Below are 21,605 nucleotides of genomic sequence, written 5' to 3' on the forward strand. Positions count from 1 at the left end.
TTCTCTGTAATTTGTTTTTGCTTTCTGTTTTAAAAAGTCTTCCCATACTTAAGTCATCAAAATGTTCTCTTATGGTATCTTCTAGAAGGTTTGTTATTTTGTGTTTCACGGATCTACAATCCACCTGAAGAACTGTCATTTCCTACTGCTGCTTTTTTCATAAATCAAGAATCTGTGTATGTGTGAGCCTGTTTCTGGGCCCTTTTTTTCTATTTATGTTTTCTATTTGTCTATCTTTGTGACAGTATCATACTATTTTAATTACTAGAGATTTATAGTAAGTTCTGCTACGCAGAAAGCAAAGCTTCTATTGTACTCTTTTTTTCTTCACAAATATCTTTTTTTTTTTTTGGTCTTTTGTATTTCCTTATAAGTTTTAGAATCAACAGCCAAATTTCATCCACCACCCTCAGTTGGATTTTTCTTTTAAATTGAGCTGCTTTGCATGTAGATTACTTTGGGCAGAATTGCATCTTTTACAATATTGAGTCTCCTGTGGACATGATTATGCATCCCTATTGATTTGGGCCTTGAAATTCTTTTTTTCAAAATGTTTTGTAGACAAGAAGAATTGTTTCTGACAATGGTAAGCATGTTTACCTTGAATCATCTTTCCTACTGAGAATAAGTAGAAAAAGGAGACTAAAATATAAAATATATGTTTGAAGCTGGGCATAATGGTACAAGCTTATAATCCTAGTGACTTGGGAGGCTGAGGGAAGAGGACTGCAAGTTCGAGGCCGGCCTGGGCAATTTAGTGAGATTCTGTCTCAAAATAAAAAATGAAAAGGAGCTAGGGAGGTAGCTCAGTGGTAAAGTTCTCTTGGGTTCAATCCCCAGCACCAAAAGGGGGGAAAAAAAGGTTTGAAGCCTTGGAGGGCTAGAAAAGCTGTGACTTTTTGGAGCCAAGGACAGAAAGAAAGGCAGGGATCAGGAGCTGAACTTTTGGTACAACTTCTTTTCCCCAGGTGGATTACCCACCCCAACAGCAGTGTCAGAGAGCCTCAGAAGCCACATTACCATTAGTCTTCAAGCAGCTATGCTTTGATAGACTCCCAAAATCTTGTCCTGTTCATGTGTGATTTAGGTGCTACCAAGGACTCCAGAACATATCTCTGTATAGATTTTGGGAAGTCTAGAGCTCCCCCATCTCCAATATTTCCCTCCAAATCCCAATAATCTTAAAAGGCTTGAATGCTCCCCTCTGTTTCTTCTGCCTAGTGAGATTGCCACTGGTGTAGGTTCCATTCCCTTTAGGGTAATTTGAAAAGTGACTTTAGGGAAAAATTGGGATTCAATGTGGGATTTGCCTTATGTGTGTCTCTTCTCTAAATAATCATAAGCCAGGTGGGGGTTGGCCAACACAAATTTCTTTACCTTTATTTTCGAAGGGTATTTTCACTGTATATAGGATATGGAGATGGCAGTTCTTTTATTTAAGTGCTTCGAAGGCATCACTTACGTTATCTTCTGGCTTCCTGTTTCTATGGAGAAGTTAGCTGTCTTACTTCTGTTCCCTTGAAGGGAATGTGTCTTTTTTCTCTGACTACATTTACTCTTCTTCCCATCTTTGGCTCATAGTACGTTTATCATAGCTCAGTGTAATTTTGCATTTATCCTGTTTTGGATTTGTAGTGATTCTCAAATCAGTGGGTAGATGTCTTTTTGCCAGTTTGGAAAGATTCTCATTCATTATCTCTTGAAAAATTGATTTTCCCTGTCCTCTCAGCTCTGTCTTTCAGGCACTCCCCCAGTTAAATGAGTGCTGGATGTGTTACTCTATATCCCTTTCTGGGAAATAATACTTCATTATGCAAGAGCACATTACATCCATGTGAGAAGGATTTGACAAATTAGTGTCTTCTCTTATTGAATCACTTCTGCCACTCAAATTCTTCTGTACTCTGAAGCAATGTCTCTTAGTGACATTGGCAGTAATAAACTCCTTAAAACCGTCATGAAACTTGCACATGGGGCCTTTTTACTTCAAGAACATAGGGTAAAAGATGTGGAGAATTTTCCTAGTCACAATGGTACATGTTTAAGGACATTTACCATGGTCCTCAGAGCCACATTCTGAGTGACAGAGGCACCACATGCTCTTTGATAAATATGTATTTGTGGCATTTAGGGCCTTCAAAAGCATGGGTCCTAAGGTGGGAGGTCGTCTCACCTGGGTCTAAAGCTAGTTTCTCAATCTCAATAGTATTGACACTTAAATCCAGATAACTTTTGGTTGTGGGAGCCTATCTTTGTGCATCAGAAAATGTTTAGCAGCATCTCTGGCCTCTACCTGCTGTATTCCAGTAACACCTCTCAGTTGTGACACAACACAGACATTACCAAATGTTGCTATTGGGAAGTGGGCAAAAATTACTCCTGGTTGAGAACTACTGGTCTAAAGATAATACTCCAGACAAGAAAGAAAGACCCGCATGGTAAGTTTTGCTCAGAACTTAATACCAAGAAATTGTCTGCTTGATAAAGCATATCACCAGTATACCAGACATGGGTTAAAATGAGTTGTATATTTTCCTTTAACTTTGGTTGTTTGGAAACTCAAAACTGAGTTTCATATGTTAACTATGTGAATCTCAGTTTTCAGGACTGATCTTTTGTTCTCAATGTAACAATCCTTTTGGGAATGACTTCATGTAGTTTGAAGAGATTGGCAGGCAAAATGACACTATGGAACTTGGGTTTTGGGAGGCAACATTCTGGTTCTGGGAATAGTACAAGAGCCCCCTTTCCAGAGGTGCAAGTTAGGCTTCTTGAAGCAGCTTTGAGGGCAGTGAACAGCAGACATCAGAGTCGAGAGAACAGGGAAGGCATTGTTTGGTAATGGTGGGGCATACTTTGTGGGGAACACACACAGGAGGTATTCCTTGGTTTTTCCAGAAATAATTGTGGGATGCTTTCTGAGAGTAGGATGGGGAACTGAACAGTCAGAACATAAGCCAGTGGGGTTTGAGCCATAGTAATTTGGGTGTAAAACTTAATGTGTACTTCCAGTTTGGAGACAGAAGAGTGAAGTCATTTCTCTCTTCCCTTGGAAACTACCCAAAAGCAACAAGCAAAATGAGAAACAGAAGTGCAGACTCCAATTCAACACAACTAGGAGACATCTGAAACTCTTCACTCTAAGATGGTCAGAGTTGGGAAGGTAGTGAATATCAAATAGAGTGCAGGGGGATGACGGCTTCTGCAGGACCTCAGTAAGCTGGCTAGAGTGTGTCAAGGTGAAGCTGTCTGCAGGACTTTGCAGGACCAGTCTATTGACATGGCAGGGACAAAAAGACATTGCATTTGGAACAGTTCTATAATGTCTGATCTGCATTGGTTCATACACACAACCTTGAATCATGAAAGGAAGTTCTGCTAGCCTGACCCCTTCCCAACATTGAAATCCCCACAGACACTTAGCACTGTGGTGCACATCTGTAGTCTCATCTTCTTGGGAGGCTAAGGCAGGAAGATTGCAAGTTCAACAGCAGTCTGGGCAGTTTAGTGAGACCCTGTCTCAGAGTAAAAAGGGCTGGCAATGTAGCTTAGTAGTAGAGCACTTGCCTAACATGCACAATATTAGGGGAAAAAAGATGAGTCCCCTCTCAAAAGCTCATTCTTGACTGCTTTCACATACTACATTCCAATATTAGCAAATTGTTGACTCTACTTCCAAAATGTATCCATAATTGATTTCTCATTATTACCACCATTACTACCCGAGTCCAAGTCTTTGTGCTTACGTAGAATTTTGCTGTAATGCCATAACTGTGCTCCCCGTCTACAGTTGGCTTCCTACAATTTTTCCCCAAACTTTTAAACTACAGTACTTATAAACACAGCATATTAACCCATATTAATCAGATCATGTTGCTCTAATAAAATAATTCTCCAAGGTCTTCTCATTCTCAGAATAGAAACCAGTTTATCTCATGTTCTAATGATCTTATTCCTGCTCTTTGAACTCGCCTCGTAACCCTCTGCTGCCCTAGCTTATTCTAGTAATGTCACTGCATCTCCTTACCCTGTTTTCATGTTTATCACCACCTGAAGTATATAGTTGTCATACATATGCCCTCCATCAGAATGAAAGCTTCATTAAAGTGCCTAAGTCCTGGTACACAGCAGGTACTTGATAAATATTTGCCGTTGATCAAACAATAGAAAACTAGCAAAGCTTTGTATGAGGATAAAATAGAAAAATGGCAGATGAACCCATTTATCAGAAAAATGCTGCCTTAAAACATTTGAAAGTTATGATGAAACATTTCATGAAAATAATATCGTAAAAATTCATCTCTACCTAATAGCACTTATTAGAAAAAGTAGATATAAAAGAACAAAGAATGAAATAGGAGCTGAAAGGGACAAAACTTAAAAAGTAATCATATAAAGGAAAAATTGGAATGACAGTATACAGTGCTCAAATCACAAAAGAGAGCTAGAGAACAGGAATGACAAAAGTGACATGGAGATAGGTGATGTAGTACGTATGTAACTGGAGTTCCTGAAGGAGAAAATTGCTATTTCTGCAAATGAAGGGACAGAGAAATCTTTCTCACATGAAAGTGGTCAATAATAAATTTTTAGAAGCTTCGGTCTTCTTTTTTAAAAAATATTTTTTCTGTAGTTGTAGATGGACAGAATGCCTTTATTTTTATGTGGTGCTAAGGATTGAACCCAATGCCTCTTATGTGCTAGGCAATCACTCTGCCAATGAGCTACAGTCCCAACCCCTCAATGTTAACTTTTAGAATTTAGGGGGGAAAAAAAACCCCACAAAAATCAGTGATCTTTCATCAATGTTATAATAAACCTATCAGTTCTCTACCAGTTTCACTAAGGGTGCATAACTGGAAATGATCTGTTTTCTATTACTGTAACAATACCTTAGATGGGGTAATTTATGATAAAAAGACAAATGGGGATGTAGGTCAGCTGTAGTAGAGACATGGGTTTAATCCCAAGCACTGGGGTGGGAGGAAAAATGTCATTTTTAGCCAGGTGCGGTGGAGAGTGCCTGTAGTTCCCAGGTCCTCCCAGCTACTTGGGAGGCTGAGGTAGGAGATCACCTGAGCCAAGTTTGAGGTCAATTTGAGAAACAGACTGTCTTAAAAAAAAAAAAGATTGGGGGTTGGAGTGGGGATTGGTGACATAACTTAATGGTAGTGTGTCGTGTGTGTAAGGCTTTGGGAGAGATCCCCACCAACTCCAAAAGACAAGTTTATTTCTTAGACACTTCTGGAGGCTGGGCAGTCCAAGATGTGAGTGCCAGAACATTAGTGCCAGCAACTATGGAGGGCCTCTGTGCTGTTATTTAGTGGCAGAAGAGCAGAAGGGTTAAGAAAAATATGTGTGAAAAAACACCTGCTCTCTTGATAACTACCTTACAGTCAATGCATTCACAAAACACTTATTTAAAAAAAAAAAAAAACATGTTTTGAAGGGGACATTCAAACCATACCGCCAGCTGAATTGCCATAGGAGTCACTCAAGTCTCAACAAGAATGTTTCAAATTGTTCTTTTGGACCCTTTAAACATTGTGCTCCCTGGGACTACTAAACAATTAGGTTATGGGGTGACGGAGAGGTACTGCCTTTCCTTTCTCTAGTGAAAGAAAGGCTGTGAAATGAGGTAGTTCTAAGGGAAATCATTTTGGCACAAGTACATTTGAGTGCACAGGAGTGGGAAATTGTGTTGAACCCCTTCATATAAGGTAGGAGTGTAAATATTTCACTTAGTAGACTACGGGTAACAATGGCAAGAACTGTTAATGAGTCAAAAAAGGAAAGAAAAAATACTTTAAAGTTTTAGGAAAACAAGAACTTTTGATTAAAGTTTTTCAATGTGGTGTGTCAAGGGTGGGTAGCAGTCCCATTGAAGCGGATTGAGGGAGGGGATGGAAGTATAGACAGTAAGAGAAACAGGTATTAAAATTGGATACAGAAGGTGTGGAGAAGATTACAGTTGAAGCACATAGTAGAGTACCTGGGAGCAATTTTCTAAAAAAACATGTAAAATACCTCCAAATGCTGACAAAAAAGAACCAATAGTGGGTTGTGGATGTGGCTGTGGTGGACAGCTTGTCTAGCATGCACAAGCTTCTGGATTTGATCTCCAGCACCACAAAACAAACACGCCAACAGATTAAGGGGTTCATAAGATACAAGGATTAACAGTTGCTTGCATTTATTAATCACATTACCTACTGTGCGAGTAAGCTTTTCACTTAATCTAATTCTCACAGTAACTATAGATGGTGGTTACGCTTACTGCTATCCTCATTTTACTTAAGAGGAATGGAGACCCAGAGGTCAAGTCAGGCTTGAGGTTAGTTTATCACCAAGGTAGTAAAGCTGAGATGTGATCCAAAGCATAGTGGAACACATGTCCATGGTTATGGATTAAACAAGTGGAGGATCAGGGAATTTCTACCTAAGAATCTCTACTTATTATGTAAAACAGGCAAGGAAATATGAAGTGTATGGAGGGAAAGGGTCATAAGTTTCAGAGTAAAGATTTTTAAACCCTTAGGGAGAAATGACTTGACATGAATAGGTGTAAAGAATAGAACTGAATGTGACCTGTTTACAAACTATGCCTTAATCACTCCAAATTTTTTTCTGTACTTTCAATTCTCTCAGATTTTAAAAATATCTGAGAACTTCTGCCTAATAACACATGACATTGGAATCTGTTATTGAAAACATTTTCAATAAAAAGCTTGTAAGATTATTGGTACATGTAAATATTTGATAGGCAAATTTGGGAGAAGGCATTTCAGGTATGAAATTGTCAATGACAGGGAAAAAACTGCCCTTAAATTTTTCAATTAATAGTGTTTCACTGTACAAAAGTAACATGTTTTCCCACGAGATATTCTTTTAGCAGAGGTAGAAAGACTGCATAACATCCATCTTCTTTTAATGTTTCTTTAAATCTGAATAAGAGAAAAATCCATGTTTATGCTTTTAAAAAGACAGTTATTATGTTTTAATGTACTGCCCAGGACTCATGAACCAACAGACCTAAATATACCCCAACCCTGAATTGTGTTAGTGCCCAATAACAGATGAGCTGAAATCAGAATTTCTCTATGTAGAGATGAATATGAAAATGATTTTCCAGTGTAATTATTTTAGGTGATTCTGTTTACATATCAGAACCAAGACTCATAAGCAATCCAGAATATTTAAGCCATGAATCGATGAAAATAACTTTTAAAAACATAACACTGGTCTTTCTCCTTCTTACTAAAATTGTTTAAGTTGAATAAAGTCAAAGTTCTACAAACCAAATATCTGTTATACACATTGTCACCCAAACTCATTATTTTAAATATATAGGGCAGCACCTATTTAAAAACGACATGAGAAGTTAAAAATAAAAAACAAAAAACACACCTTGGGAGCCAGATATATGAAAAATATTGCAAGACACAGTCTATAACCATAAATCACCTGTTTTAGATGCTGCACTCTAACATTCTAAATTACAAAATTAAGATAGACTACCTTGGGGGGAAAAATGCATCAAACACATACCTAAGTTAACTAGATATAAAATAGTTTAGCTCACAAACAGGTTTGACTCACATCTTTGAACCTGTTACTTGGAAACATTTGGAAACAATTATTCAGAGATCCACTGACTAACCCATAATGAATGTGTGTTAATCCATTGTACAAATCAACCGCATAAAACAGATTATTCTAATCTCATTCCAACAGAATCAATAAAGTTAGAAACTAATACCTCTTTTTAGTATTTAAGACATTCAAGTAACAACACTGGGATAAAATGAAGAGAATTTCTTATTTCACCTTCTTAGTCAATAAACCCACTCCTCATTTTTAGACAGTGAGGATAAAGGTATCACAACCAAATATGGGAAACTGCTTTCTCTTTATTTAGACCTTAAGGAGAAAAAATGAACTTTGGTCACATTTTGCCTTAAAAAAAAAAAAAAAAAAAAATCCAGTTTAACATATTTCTAGATAGATAGGACTAAATGATCAGAGAAATAATTTCATTTGTAAAAATTAGCCAAATTTTATCAAAAACCTAACATACAACGTAATCCAAATTATATAAAGGCTGGGATTATACATTCCAAATGTATATCAGTTGTATTCCCACCCAACAGGTAACTCATTATGTCCCCATCGTCCTATATAGAAATGAAAACTTGGGACTTCATGGATTAATGTACTTGCTCTCATGTTGTTTTGGTCCAAAAGAGCAGAACTGAATTGGTAAGAGTAAACTAAATAACTAATCTTTTGCCAACAATAATTTAGATTGTGATTGGCAGCAGAAATATCCATGATGAATAATTCTACTTTTACAAAGTATAGTTAAAGAATATTTTTCATGAACACATCACAGTATCAAATTTTTATAAGAGAAAAATATGAAGGAACAAAAACAAAGATGAAATAGCTACCACAAACAAAAGTGTCTTCCCCACAATGCATTTGAAGGGGTAAAAGGTGAGGTTAAAGGGCTGATGATGCTAATATGAAAGGAAGTTGAGTACTGTATTTATTTATTTTATACAACTCTTACTCTTTACAAAATGGTTATAGTCATGCCCATAAAAGTGTAACGAATGGCATTTGAAAGCAAACACTTTGTAATTATTTAAAAGGGCCTTTTTAAAAATTATAATACAAAGGTCTGTGCTCTATAAGCAGTCCTCCACTGTGCATTATAACAATAAGGCTTACTTTTAATACAAAGACTAAGTGTTTGGGAGTTATGAACCACTGGATTTAACAAACATCATTTTATAATTGCTTTTTGCATCTTTTTTGTTTTTGGGATCTTCCACTTCATCAGGGTGCTCAGTAGCTTGGAGTTCTTCAGCAGATTCTTCTTTTTCTGACTCTGAATCACTTTCAGAGTCATCTGGACTTTCAGGATCAGGTGAATCATCATCATCATCATCATCCCCAGCCACATCACCTTCTCCATCATGATCTTCTACCTAAAACATCAATCAACAGATACTTTGTAAAACCATTATCACTAGGTAGCACAAAAACTGGGACAGACTCTTAGTAAGGTAAATTAACCATTGATTTTTTACATGGAAATCAGTTATCAATGTTTGTATATTATGTTATGCATATATATATTTGCATGTTGTATTCTTTGGAAGAACCAGTTATATGTTAATCCATAAGATGAAAAGATATCACTTAAGCAACAACTGAGAAAGAACTCTTGTAAACCCTTACAAAAATATTTGATCTAACTTGTATGTTTAAGCCACTTTTATTAGAAAATAAAAATTTAAAGTATTAAAAACATTGATTATCTCTACAAAGAAACAGCTGGGTAATAATATTTTAAGTATCTGTACAATGAAAGCTATCTACATTAGGATTCTTGGTTGCTAGTGTAATCCAAAAGAAGCAAATGATATCAAATTGAAATTATCTTCCCAATCAATGAAAACAAGTTAAGTACTACCTCACTGAAGCCAAGTCCACAATGTCGTCGATATCTTCCTGATAATTTACTGTCCATACTTTGTTGATATTGAGACTCCAGTTCTTCATTAATTTTCTTGTCTTCTTCCCCTGCATGTCCATTGTACTTTGGTTATGTTTCAGTCAAATTAATAAAAATATCTGATTACAAAAAAAACCCCCCATAATACAGATGCCATTATATTCAGGGCTGAATTCTCTGTGACTAATTTTACAATGAATTTTGTGGGTTGGTTTCTATAACTGAAAGATGTATTTATGATTAGTTATTAGTAACTAGCCCTCTGAATTACAGAAGTGTTTAATGACTGTTCTCCTGAAAGTTTTCTCCAAGTCACCTAAAATAAAACAAAACCAATCAAAAACCTCCAACCAGGACTGGGGTGTAGCTCAGTGGCATAGTGCTTGCCTAGCACGTTTGAGGCACTGGGTTCAATTCTCAGCACTGAATATAAATAAATAAAATAAAGGTCCACTGCCAACTAAAAAACAAAAATTAAAAAAAAAAAAACCTCCAATGAACAAAGCAACCATTTTTAAAAAAGTGAAAAGACAGACAATTCTGTTCAGAGAATGAATACATAAAAATGACCTTGAAATGGTTCTCCTTTCTGCTGTCTTTGCTTATAAATGAAGCAACATAAACTTGAAAAAATTTATTGTTTCGTTATGTAACATTTATGCAGTAGGACACTAAACAACCATAAACTTACCACCCAAGAAATGTAATGTTACCAATATCACTGGAGTGTCCTTTGCATATTTTATAAATATAAGAGGAATTTCAGGTTTTCATCAAATGGTGGGACTCTGTATTGCTTTTATTCATAAAATTCCCAATTTTAAGAATGAAAGTAGTAAAATATTTTACCTTTCTGCAAAGCTCATTTTTGCCTTATGTAGCAAGGTAAATCAATTTGATATAACTATTTATCAGAAAAATTAAAGACGCATTAATTTCTAACATGTGCTATATATGCTAGACCTATAAAATTAAATAATTTGATTAAAATTTTGTTAAGTTTAACTTAGGTTATGATGCCATTGTTAAAAATGTCCAAGACTAGGGTCAATTTTAAACAGTTGAAAATTTTACTTTTCAGCAGGCTGAATTCAAATTCAAATTCAAATTCAGTTTTTATTTAAAGTTTCTCTGAATATTAAAAAAAAAAGTTTATTTCTTCAGACTATAATTAATGGACATTCTTCAAAGATTTCAGAACAGAACTTAGTAGATAAGCTCAAAAGCAGTATAATATGCCAACTATAACCTTATATGGGAAACAACTGATACAATGAAATAGAATTCTATACACATCATAGTTGGCAAAGATCAGGTATAAAAATCTCACTACAATTAAAATGTATGTTCTTAATCAGTAAAAATGAAAACAGAAAATGGTTAATTTCTTGGTTAGACTATTGACATGATTATATGCTATCTTGTAAATCAAAATTAATATTTGATATTTTATATGATACAGGCGACATGTTTTATGTAATACATACATTTCCAATTCTATTATATCAATTAACAAAACTATGTACAGAAGTTAAGACTATCCCAAAATATGTACAATTATTTCATACACCAAATTTAGCACCTCCATTCTAATTATTTTACTTTCTTACCTGTTCGGAAGTGAGATGTTGATTTATGATCTCCTATGACAAGACGACCAGTATGTTCTTTCTGTAAGAAAGTAGAAAATGTATCAGAATTTGAGACTACTAATTTAGCATAATTATTGAATGTCCACTATGTACTGGAAACTAATCCAGGCTTCTGGGACACAGGGAGCCAAAGGAATAAATTCATACCTCTACCTTTATGCATCTTACATTCTGGCAAGGACAGGGACAGGTAAGGGAGTTGAACAAATGTAATCAATAAGCAAATTGTAGTATTTTAGAAGGTAGTGTCATTAAAACAAAACAGCAAAATAAGGGGAAAGAGTATAAAGTAGGGGTAGAGATCAGGTTGAAAGTTTAACTGAGATGGATAGATAATTATAAAATTAAGTCTTAAAAGTTCAGTTTAGGGTAAGGGCTGGGGATATAGCTCAGCTGGCCGGGTACTTGCCTTGCACGTACAAGGCCCTGGGTTCAATCCCCAGCACCACAATTCAAAAGCAAACAAACAAACAAACAAACAAACAAACAAAAGTCCAGTTAAATGAGTTGCTTTAACTTTTCCACCATTTCTGATGCCCCAGGAATATCTCATGGTAAAAGAGCAGAGACTATCTAGTAAAGAAATATGAAACAACAGACTTAGAATGTAAAAAGTGACAAATTTTTGAAATACAAAATATTAAAATAATCATTACTGCTTATAATACATCACAACCAGTTAGCTAGCTCTTTGCCAGTGAGGTTACAAGAAACTCCTAATCTCGACTTGTCAAAAAAGAACAGAATCTAAAAAACAAAACAAAGCAAAACAAAACAAAAAAAAAAACCGGAACAGAATTTAGAACAATCTAATACTAATATTAGAAAGTTAGAAAACAATCAGATTCAAAGTAACCAACTGATCAAGCTACAGATTAAATCTCAATTTATCAGTCCAATTCACTCTGTAGTTTATAGTTTCATAAGATCAAAAAATAAATTATTCAGTGAAATACATACAAGGAATGATTAAATGGGACTTTGTAAAGCAATCTTAACCATTCGCCTGTGAGGATATAGGAAGGAGTTCCTATTGTGAAACAATGGCAGACATATTCACAAAGATGATAATGCTAAAAAGTTTCAGGCATTAACACTATTTCCTTATATGCCACCTACATTTAAGCAAATCAGTGATTTAATGTGCTGCTGCTTTAGATTGCAAAACAGACAGGTTTGAATGGAAATATAATGGCATCAAGTTATTCTAGGATAATGATGGTATTGCGCTTATCTGTTCATACTTTCTCAGCTGGTTCTTCCTATGACCAATAAAGTATTCATGCTAGCTGGCTAATATTAAGAATATACTCTGTGGCCATAAACAGTAAATCTAAACCGTTCATATGAAGATCAGGACTACAATTTTGGTTTCTACAGCAAAAGACTTTGTGTTTATTTTGTTTTGGTGCCAAGGACTGAACCCTGGGTCTTGCATGTGCTGAATATGTGATTTACCACTAGGCTGCATTTCCAGTTGCTACAACAAAGAATTTAACATACAGTAAACAGGCTATTTACTGACAGCCAAATTTTCAGTTTTGTTAGGATGGTCCAAGTACCTGAAGAGTTTTTATTCTACTAAATGAACATGTCCCTAATCTATTAATTACTTCATAAATCCTAAGAAAGCTTTTATTTGCATGAAACAAGAGAAACTCAAGTCTACTTTATATGACAAGCTACAAATTACCAGGAAATATGGATGAGATAGTACATAAATTCCTCCTTTATATAAATCTTAATGTTTTACATGACTTCTGCCTATCCCCAAAGTCATTGGTGTAGTTCTGGCTAACTCCTTTTCATCTTTTCAGATTCAGATCAATTCTATTTCTGGGAAGCTGTCTTGTACTGCTAAGCCAGACTTAGCTATCCTTCTCCATAATTCCACTGCAGAATGTGTATGGCTCTCTCATAGCAATTATAGTTCTGTATTGTTATTATTATCCAGTTTCCTCCATTACATGATGGCTCCAAACATGTCTTATTGATCTCACAGGACCTAATACAGTGCCTAGCATGTAGTGGGTAATCAATAATTATTGGCAAAATACATGAATGTATTCCTATGTACAACAAAACGAAGGGCAGAATTTCATTTAAGGTACTTTAAAAAGAAAAAAAAAATGTTTTTCTATTTCTTTCAAATTTAGTTTGTAGGAAGACTACCAGGAAAATGTTATATAAGTAAGTTTACCTGCTTATAAAAAGCAAATGTCTGGAGACCATTATATTTATGTGTAAAAATAAATTACTAGAAAAAGATTTTTTTAATAGGTGACGTTTTCTTGGCACCCACATTTTATACCTTCTATTATGGTCATTAAACTGAAAGGTGTTTCAAAATATACTGAACATTTTGTTTGGGGAGGTGATGCACACCTGTAATCTAGGCTACTGAGGAGGCTGAGGCAGAAGGATCTCAAATTTAAGGCTAGTCTCAGCAACGAAGTGAGATTCTGTCTCAAAATACAATAAAAAAATAAAAAATATTAGCTGGCATGTAGCTCAGTGGTACAGTGCCGAGCCTGGATTCAATCCCCAATACCGTACACACAAGCAAAAACAAAACAAAAAAACCCTATATAAATAAATAAGGAAAATTTCGTGGCTATTACCATGGGTTGGAGAGAGCTATGAAATACAACCAAGTTTTGACATAGGTTCCTACCAGACAACCTGTTTAGAAACACCTTCTATCAAAACCATCAGGTTAACAGACAGTAAATCATAAACTTTCATAATTCCTTTCTCCTTTGGCTTGAATCTCCTGAAACCAACATTTTTCTATATAGTCTCCGACATATTGCCTGAAGCACTGAGAATTCTGAAAGTGGTTTCAGAAATATTATATATTTTAAGTGCTTGATTATGCTGGGTATTATTTTCCAAAGCCAAAAGTAATCATGCAAAACAGGTAAGTGTGAACAAAATGTATTCAGTCCTTCTTACTTAACGTGTGTATGAAAAAAGTATTTTTTCAAAGAAAAGATAAAAAATGCATACCATATGATGCTTACCTTGCCTGCACCCATAAGTCTCAAGAATTTTTGTTTTCGTTCTTCATTGCCCAAGTCTGCTGCCTCCCAATTGCTAGATCCAAGCTGGAAAAGAAATTAGTTGATTAATTTTCTAGCATAAAAATAAGTCTTAAAATTTGAAGTCTCCAAGTTTTTCCCCCCATCAGTTTTAGATGGGGAAAGTTAAGCATATACTTCATATTTGAATTTAAATTTTCTTTTATTTCATCCTAGCAAATCCTTTACTTCTTTTGTAGCCAGAGCTCTGGGTCTCAAAAGTTTACATGTATCAGTATCACCCAAAAGACCTGTTAAAAGAGATTGCTGGTCTATACCCTCAGAGTTTCAGATTCAGTAAGTCTGGGGTAGGGAATTTCTTTCTTTCTTTTTGTGGTACTGGGAAGTGAACCCAGGGCCTTGTGCATGCTAGGCAAACACTCTATTATTGAGCTACATCTCAGTACATCTCCTCTCCCCTAGAGGGTTGGGGAATTTCAAATTCTTAAGTCATCCTTTTGATGGGAAGAACGCATTTGATACCCAATGCCCTAAAACCTGGAAGGGGCCTAGAGCATCTAGTATTTTGAATCCAAAAGGCTGCAACAACTTTTAGTTGAAATTTTAAAAATTCTGGCTATAGTGGTGATATTATAAGGATAGCATATCATCAGGATTCACTGGACCTAATTTTAATTTTTCAGTTTCTTTCAAGCAATTATTAGTTAGGATTGAGATGTCATCATTTTTATTCTTTAAGATTTTCCAAAGAACAAAGAAAATTTACTTCTTTTTTAAAAGAATAGACTAAAACTCATTCTACCTTGCATTATCAATGGGTCCACTGAATCCTTTTATAAATGTAAAACATATCATGGAATTCTAATGACTATTTTCCCCTATATTTTGAAATAAATAATAACAATCATTTCACTGTAATTCATCAATTATTCCCCCCAAAACTAAAAATGACTTAAAAATAAGAAGAAACAAGAATAATGGTGGAAGGCTTTTCTTATTGTACTCAAAGTATTGCATCATCATCTTTCAAGAAATCATGCCTCTGTTGTCTGCTTTTAGGATTCACAGAACTCAGATGAGAATTCAGAATTGTTCATCTTCCACCCATAACAGCACAGAAGAAAATGGACAGGGCATTTTACAACAACAACAAAAAAATAAACACATAAAGGTAAATGTAAAATGATAGGCAATACAACTGTAAACTAACAATGAAGATGAAATTCACTATGTGCAAAAATCTCAAGGCTGAGTTCTTCGTTGATGAAATACTAGACTTTGTTCTCCATACCAAGAGATGTGAGACAAAAAAAAAAAACAGCAACGACAAAACAAGGACAAATGAAGAAATCATGGTAGAGAGTCATTCAAGAGGAAGAACCTCACCCTGCCATATTCTGCAATAACAGTTGGGATCATCTCATTTTTCTAAAAGGATGTGTGATTTTTATTTACTCTTTTATGATGTTTGTGGACCAAAATTTAATTGATTCTGTTTGTAAGTGGACAAAGGCTGAATGTAGGTATATATACAAATGTGACTGAAAGAAAAGATTGAGAAATGAAAACCATTGATCATTCTAATTGAGATTATAGTCTAAAAATGAAAACATTCTGCAATAAAGGAGCAAAGACAGTAAACCCCTCTTCAACAGAATTTTAAGTAATCAAAAGTTTCAAAAAATCTAATGTTATTAGTCTGATGATATAAATAAAGAACAAGAAGTAAGGATAAAGCTAAAAGCTATCAGAAATAGACATGAAATCCTAAATTGTGGGGCTTGGGTTGTGGCTCAATGGTAGAGCACTTGCCTAGCATATGTGAGGTACTGGGTTCAATTCTCAGCACCACATATAAATAAAAATAAAGGTCCATTAACAACTAAAATATATATATATATATATTTAAAAAATCTTAAATTGTATGTTCCAGGTTCACATGCAATAGCTGATGAGCAATTAGCTATATTTAGAGAATGAGAACTCTTGTGTATATACACTATTAAAACCAGAAAGACAAAATAGAAATTTAGGTTTGCTATTGATAATTTGTATTAAAATTTCTAATAGGGTCCTTTTTCACCACCCCTTTATTCTTTCTTCTGAAAATTATTCATAAAATATAAAAAACAATGAGAATTACTTCTGGGTTAAAAAACTTGTACCACACTGGACCCACTTGTGGTTCTTCTAAATTCTTTCTGGTAGAAGGGATTGTATATTCTCATAATTTTGGCTACCTAAGTTACAAATCTCTACTTCTTTCCATCTGATCATTCATATCTTTCAATAGGTCATTTGATCTTAACTATTTCTGATTTAATATGGTCTAAAAAAATTTTAAAAGATGCTTTGGATCTCAGTTGTATTATATCATTTAATCTGTGAGCCTAGATGTGAAATTTAACTTAGTTTTAATTCCTGATCTACAAAAACATCTCTTTAAGACACTGTTTTAAGAATATTACACTTAGAATTGCATACAGCTTGAGCATCTTTAATCTGAAAAGCTCTAACTAACATGATACCACAAGTGGAAAATTCCACATCTGATCTGCTATGACAAGTCACAATCAAAATGTAGGAGCACTAAATATGTTGTATAAAATTACCTTCAGGCTCTAAGATGTACATGAAACAAATGAATTTCCTATTTCAATGTGGGGCCTAATCCCAAGACACACACACATACACATATATGTACATATTCCAAAATTCAAAAAATATCTGGCTCGAAGCACAAGGGATACTCAACCTGGAATGTTTTATAATCTATGAATAGCTTTCCACTTACATTTTCTCAAAATCCCCTCAAAACAGTCCATTTAAAAACTAAGGACACTGAAGTACAGAGAGGTAGGTGACTTGTTTCAGTTCTCTGGCCCCAAGTCCTCTGCTTTTTTCACACCATACTGTACATTACCAAATTAAACAGCATATTGAAGATAGTCTATGAATGACAGTTACAAAAATGTAGAGAATTAAGTTAAAAACAATGGTCTAAAAACCAAATTTCCCGATCTTCTATTTCTATTGCAAGAGCAAACAAAGGATGGGGATGCAGCTCTGTGGTAGAATGGTGTTTAGCATGCCTGAGGTCCTGGGTTCAATGCCCAGCACCACCATCCCCCCAAAAGCAAACACCTTCACAGTGTTTCTACACAAATAACCCTATAACCTCCAACAACAATCTTAATTTTTAAAAAATATCATTAAGTCTTTCTGGTTCTTTCTTTCAAAGTACAGCAAGTGCTACATTTGGAAAAGCACATGGATGGGTGCCAAATACATTATTAGAGGTTCTCTACCAGTTACTCAAATGAACTTCCCTACTCCCTGTAAGTAGTTTTCATGTTTCTATGCTAACCAAACAATGGCACCTTTAAGTTGTCTTCATCCTTAATATTCTTTACTACGAAACTGTGGTCAATCTTTCTCAATATATATCTTAGTGACTCTTACAATTTACTCTACATTGTTAGCATTTTCCTAGAGTAGTATTCTGATTTAACATCTATCATAATATCTCTTAAAATGTTCTTACTCCCAATTATGTGAGGTCAGTGGGCAAAAGTGGATGTTCATTAGAAACTGTTGACCAACTACAAATTATAGTTGATTTTCTATAATTTTGAAGTCTGTTTTAAAAATACGTGATTTAGAAAATATTTTTAAAGCAAGTACTTAAGGATAACTCCCAATTACCAGTAAAAGTAATTAAAAAAACTCACAAAAAAGGTACAGGTCACTGTATTATAACGTTAGAAATATAATCATTTTTAGATAGTACTTGATGGTTCCAAATCCTAATCTTGAACTTTAACCATCTCCTTTTTTTGGGCAGGGGAGGGGCGATTTACCACTGAGCTAGGACCCCAGTCCTTTTTCTTTTTTGAGATAGGGTCATACAAACTTGCCATCCTCCTGTCTCTGCCTACTGAGCCTAACCCTATAACCATCTCCTTGAAAGATAATGCTTATATATTGGAAAAGGTATTAAAAGTCTTCTAGTTTAAATTGATCTTATCAGAAGTTGTAGAGACTTAATGAAGTATCCCTTTAACTTTCTGTTAAATACATAATATCGCCTGTAGTTTTTGGTCAAGTTAAAAAGACTATTTCTGAATCTAGCAAATCAGGTATCTGAATCCCAGCAATTGAGTCACAGTTAAATAAAGAAGAGAAACAATGTAATAACTTTTAAAATTACAGCCAGGTTACTTAAAAAGAACTATACAAATTGATGACAAATATTTACCATATTAACAAGAAAAGATCTCAATGTCAGTAGCAGGAACAAGAGGGGGCATGAATAAACCTCAGTTTATGTATAACCATCATTCCCAAATCTTTAGTGATTACTAATCTTTCTGCAGAGCTAAAAATAAATGTCTTTAAAGAGTCTTATTATTTGTGTCCTCATCCCACTTTCCACCCAAAAGAGGTGGGTCTTAGCACCATCTCATTGAGCACAAAATAATGTTGAGCCAGGCTTACGGTCCACAAAGTATTATGAAAGAAACAACTGCACTATAGAAAATACATACTCAGAAATTGACAGTGCTTTAAACAATAACTGGAGGAAAATTAATGTCCCTCCATGGTCTTTAAAGATGACCTCAGCATGCCCCCAATCATTTCCCCATCAATGTTCCCAAGGTATTTATTCATTTTATGAAGGGCAATTTTTTACAAATACTAGTTACCTGCAGTTTCCATGACACTGCGCTAGAGCTAGGCCAGATATGCAAAAAAGCCTAACGTAAGCGCCACACATATTCATCTTCTAATTCCCAAGATCTAGCACAGAAGTCAATATTCAATAGGCTACTTTATAGAATTATGTGTTATTTAAACTCATAAGGTAAAGGTTCGTGGGTAAGGCGACGGAAGAACAAGGTATGATATGGAAATGGGCTTCCGAGTCTCACTGTCTTCAATCTCACCACATTACCAAATAACGTCCCTGGTACAATTTTTTCGGTTCAATGCTGCTGTTTACTTTTACGAATAAAGATAACCATCAACATTTTTTACACCGCAAAAATACTGCAGGTCGAAGAATGTATTCAAATGTGCACGAACATTTCGCCATAATCATAGGAGCATTTTAAACCTAGTAACAGGGTCGGTCTTGCCGTCTCTATCCCGAAGAGGGGCCTAAGAAATCAGTTTTAAAAACCATCCAACACGCAAATATGACGATCCCTTGACTAAGCTCTTTCATTTCTCGATCCCATCAGGATTTCCTTTCTCAATCCCCCTCCCTACGCAGGTCTCTGGCTCTCAGCGTGTGGCCCTCTTCAAACCTTCCGATCCTTATTAAGAAAGGGAGACATTTCCCAGTCACTCGTGTTTCTCCCCTTTGGCCTTCTCCCTCAGAGCCACTTCAGGCCCTTCTTCCTCCTTCGTCCACCCTTCCCGGCCTGCCCCAGCCTTCAGTAGGCCTCAACCCTCACCCACTCCGCCATTGTTATTTACATCGTCGTCTGGGGAGGCTGAACGCTTCACCCCGTGTGGGTGAGACTCCCTGGCAGCGCTCATAGTTGCGCGGATCCCGACGCGAAATGCCCAACACACTCGCGGTTCTCCTCAGCCCGACACCAGCAGCCCGCAACCTGCCACCGGCCCAAGCAGCGCCACTCCAGAACGCAGAGCCCCTCCGGGTCTTCTCCGCCACAGTCGTCACCGCTGCGGCCGCTCGCCGGTCCGGAGCACCCTGGGAGTTGTAGTTTCCGACTTCATTCCATACTGGCCCCAATAAGAGAGATACGTGGGTGGCCAAAACTACAATTCCCAGGAGGCACAGCGGCCAGCTCGTGCTGTGTGGCGGGAGTGCCCTCGTAGGCTCCTCCTTCTTCGGCTTGTGGAGGGAGCTTTCCCGCGGATGGGTATAGTGGTGAGATTTTGCGAGAGCTTCGTCGCCACAGAAAGAGGCCTAGTGGGTTTTCACATTTCACTGAGATACTGGTGTCTAGGCAAATGCATCTCTCATAGTTAAACACCTAGATTCAAGTGTAACGCTTGAGGCTAATTGAATACCCAGGATAAAAACATTTTTAAAATGGCTTCTTTTATTCCCACCGTGGTATGTGTTCTCCAATTCCCCTTGGAGATTTCTAGGAGATTCTCATGAATATCTTGCCATTTTCCTCAGACCAAAGTGAATTCAATATGATACTGATGCTGGTTAATTGGCCATTATTGAAATTGGGATCCACCTGAGGGAATTCCACAAAGCTTTCCCACAGGGCTGTGTGGTTGTGTAGGAACACTCCAGTTCGACCTTGCTGTGGTCTACAGGCATTGTACTGTTGAAGTTCTCACCAAGTGAAGTTTCTGCTAGAATCCTCCCCCCACTTTAAAAAATGTTTTTAAAATTAGGGCCAGCCGGTCGTGGTGGCTTAGGCCTATAATCCCAGCGGCACCGCAGGCTGAGGCAGGAGGATGGCGAGTTCAAAGCCAACGTCGGCAAATTGGGGCGCTAAGCAACTCAGTGAGACCCTGTCTCTAAATAAAATACAAAATAGGGGATGTGGCTCAGTGGTCAAGTGCCCCTAAATTCGATCGCCAGTATTAAAAAAAAAAAAAAAAAAAATTAGGGCAAAATTCACATAACATAAAATTAACCATATTAAAATATACAATCCAGTGGCAGTTAGTACCTTCAAAACCTTCTGCAAATCTTACCTGTACCTAATCCCAAGACATTTCATCACCCCCAAAAGAATCCCAGCACTCATTTGCAGGACCTCCCCATATCCCCTTTCCCCAGCCTAGCAATCACCTACCTACTCCAAAAGCCCTGATATCTAAAGTTATTGTCCAGTACTGGAAACTAACTACTACAGTATTAAGGTGTCTGTTTAACGGTGCCTGGACCAACATTCTGTCAAGATCCTTATTTTATGAAGCTTTCTGATCTTGACCAAAAAACTGATTTTTTAAAGCAAAAATCAGTAAGAGGTATGGCAGTACATATCAAGCCAAACTGCTGTACCGAGAGCAGTTTGTGAAACAAAATCTATTAGCTTCCGAACTCAGCAATCACGCTTGTTTGCCTGCGCAGAACTATTATTACTTTTCTAGATTTCAGATGATTGCTGAACCCAGTGGAAGACAGTAATTTATGCAAAGATCCAAATTCTTTTCCCTTTATTTTGGGAACAGAGAAATAGCATAATAATTAGGATAATAAAAAAAATCTCAAGGCCACATTTTATAACTAAGAAGAGGGCACCTTAATGTATTATTTCTGTGATAAAAATAAACCCCTGAGAATAAAAATAATTTTTTTTGGAAGTGGTTGCTTGATCTATTGTAGAATTAAAATATTTTACCCACTAAGTCTAATTCTACTAAGGTTCTACAAATGTTATTAGAATGGTA

At 36.0% G+C, this 21,605-nt stretch overlaps 1 protein-coding gene across 1 annotated transcript; it reads right to left on the bottom strand.

The window, feature by feature from the left end:
• Window positions 1-6,311: 6,311 nt before the first annotated feature.
• Window positions 6,312-19,916, bottom strand: C11H11orf58 (chromosome 11 C11orf58 homolog). The gene is made up of 5 exons (XM_047519147.1): window positions 19,698-19,916; window positions 14,199-14,282; window positions 11,134-11,194; window positions 9,482-9,591; window positions 6,312-8,993 (listed from the first exon to the last, which is right to left on the bottom strand). The coding sequence occupies exons 1-5, from the start codon at window positions 19,758-19,760 to the stop codon at window positions 8,763-8,765; spliced, it is 549 nt and encodes a 182-aa protein (XP_047375103.1). The 5' UTR covers window positions 19,761-19,916; the 3' UTR covers window positions 6,312-8,762.
• Window positions 19,917-21,605: the final 1,689 nt, after the last annotated feature.

This window comes from Sciurus carolinensis, chromosome 11 (genome assembly GCF_902686445.1).
Source record: "Sciurus carolinensis chromosome 11, mSciCar1.2, whole genome shotgun sequence".
NCBI classification, from domain to species: domain Eukaryota; kingdom Metazoa; phylum Chordata; class Mammalia; order Rodentia; family Sciuridae; genus Sciurus; species Sciurus carolinensis.